The 1,040-nt window shown below is 36.3% G+C and overlaps 1 protein-coding gene across 1 annotated transcript in view; it reads right to left on the bottom strand.

Annotated features, from left to right (window-relative positions):
- The window catches only part of LOC113825949 (uncharacterized), an 8,882-nt gene continuing 7,842 nt past the window's right edge, over window positions 1-1,040 (bottom strand). The window contains exon 6 of the mRNA XM_027378808.2: window positions 1-725. Within this exon, the coding sequence (XP_027234609.1) occupies window positions 699-725 (27 nt within the window). The 3' untranslated portion in view covers window positions 1-698. The remainder of the gene's footprint in view (window positions 726-1,040) is intronic.

Here is a 1,040-nt window from a genome sequence, read left to right as displayed (position 1 = left end):
AAAAGTTGCCATTCAGATTTGAATGTCGTATTTATTGGAATAATCACTTATAAAAAAAGATAATCTTACCATTCCATATCATGTCAGAGATGCAGTATCGTTTCAGTCTGAATTCAGTGTAAAAGCTTTTAACTCACACGGGCTTAAGAAAACATCAAAATGCCGAAGTATTCATAATCAGTTTTTGTCTTCGTTTTCTCTGTCGTTTGATCCTTTGTACTAAATTTCTTCAAACCTTCATCTTATTTCTAAAGCAAATATTCATAGCTTCCTCAGTCTACCTCTTTCCTTTCCCTTCCATGACGTACTTCATTCCTAGTAATTATTTCTACTTAACATGAATACAAGAGATATATTATTTCATCCGAAGTATAAATTTGTATTCGGATAAGTTGGAAACAACATTATTTCCTCCAGAAATGGTAGTTCACCTTAAAGTTATTCTTCTCTCTACAACTTTTCAGTCCAAACTATTTATTATAGCCAAAATATTAAAAAAGTCATTGTACCATACATTCTTAATTCTACATACATAACAATGATAATTACAAGTATCAAGAAAAAAAAACGAATTTCCAACGCACTAGCACTCATCAGTAACAAACAACTACATCTTTGCGCGCCCATCTCTTCCACATCCAGAATTACTGAAATCGTGCAGGTGCTGTTGCCTTCATCTTCCCTTCCTCCCGGTCGCCTCAAGCCATGTTCCCGACGCCTTGGAGCTGCGGGCAAGGGGAACGTCAGCGGAAAACCATGACAACTGGGTGATGATGAACACAAACAGTAAGCAAGACCCATGACTCGGGTTAAAACTGTAAGGCTGTGATGGTGATAATACCTCCTGGGCTCTGGTAACTGTGATCATGGTAATGGTAATAACTGTGATATGAAGTAGGCCTGAATAACATACTGATGGCAGTGACAATGACAATACTAACAACTTTGTTAACATTTACAATAATTCTAACGCCAGTGATTTTAATGCTCTCAATAATAATAATCATGACGGTAATACTGACTGGGATGAGGAAGATATA

Source organism: Penaeus vannamei, chromosome 16 (genome assembly GCF_042767895.1).
Source record: "Penaeus vannamei isolate JL-2024 chromosome 16, ASM4276789v1, whole genome shotgun sequence".
Lineage (NCBI taxonomy): Eukaryota > Metazoa > Arthropoda > Malacostraca > Decapoda > Penaeidae > Penaeus > Penaeus vannamei.
This window is presented reverse-complemented; position numbering and strand designations above follow the sequence as displayed.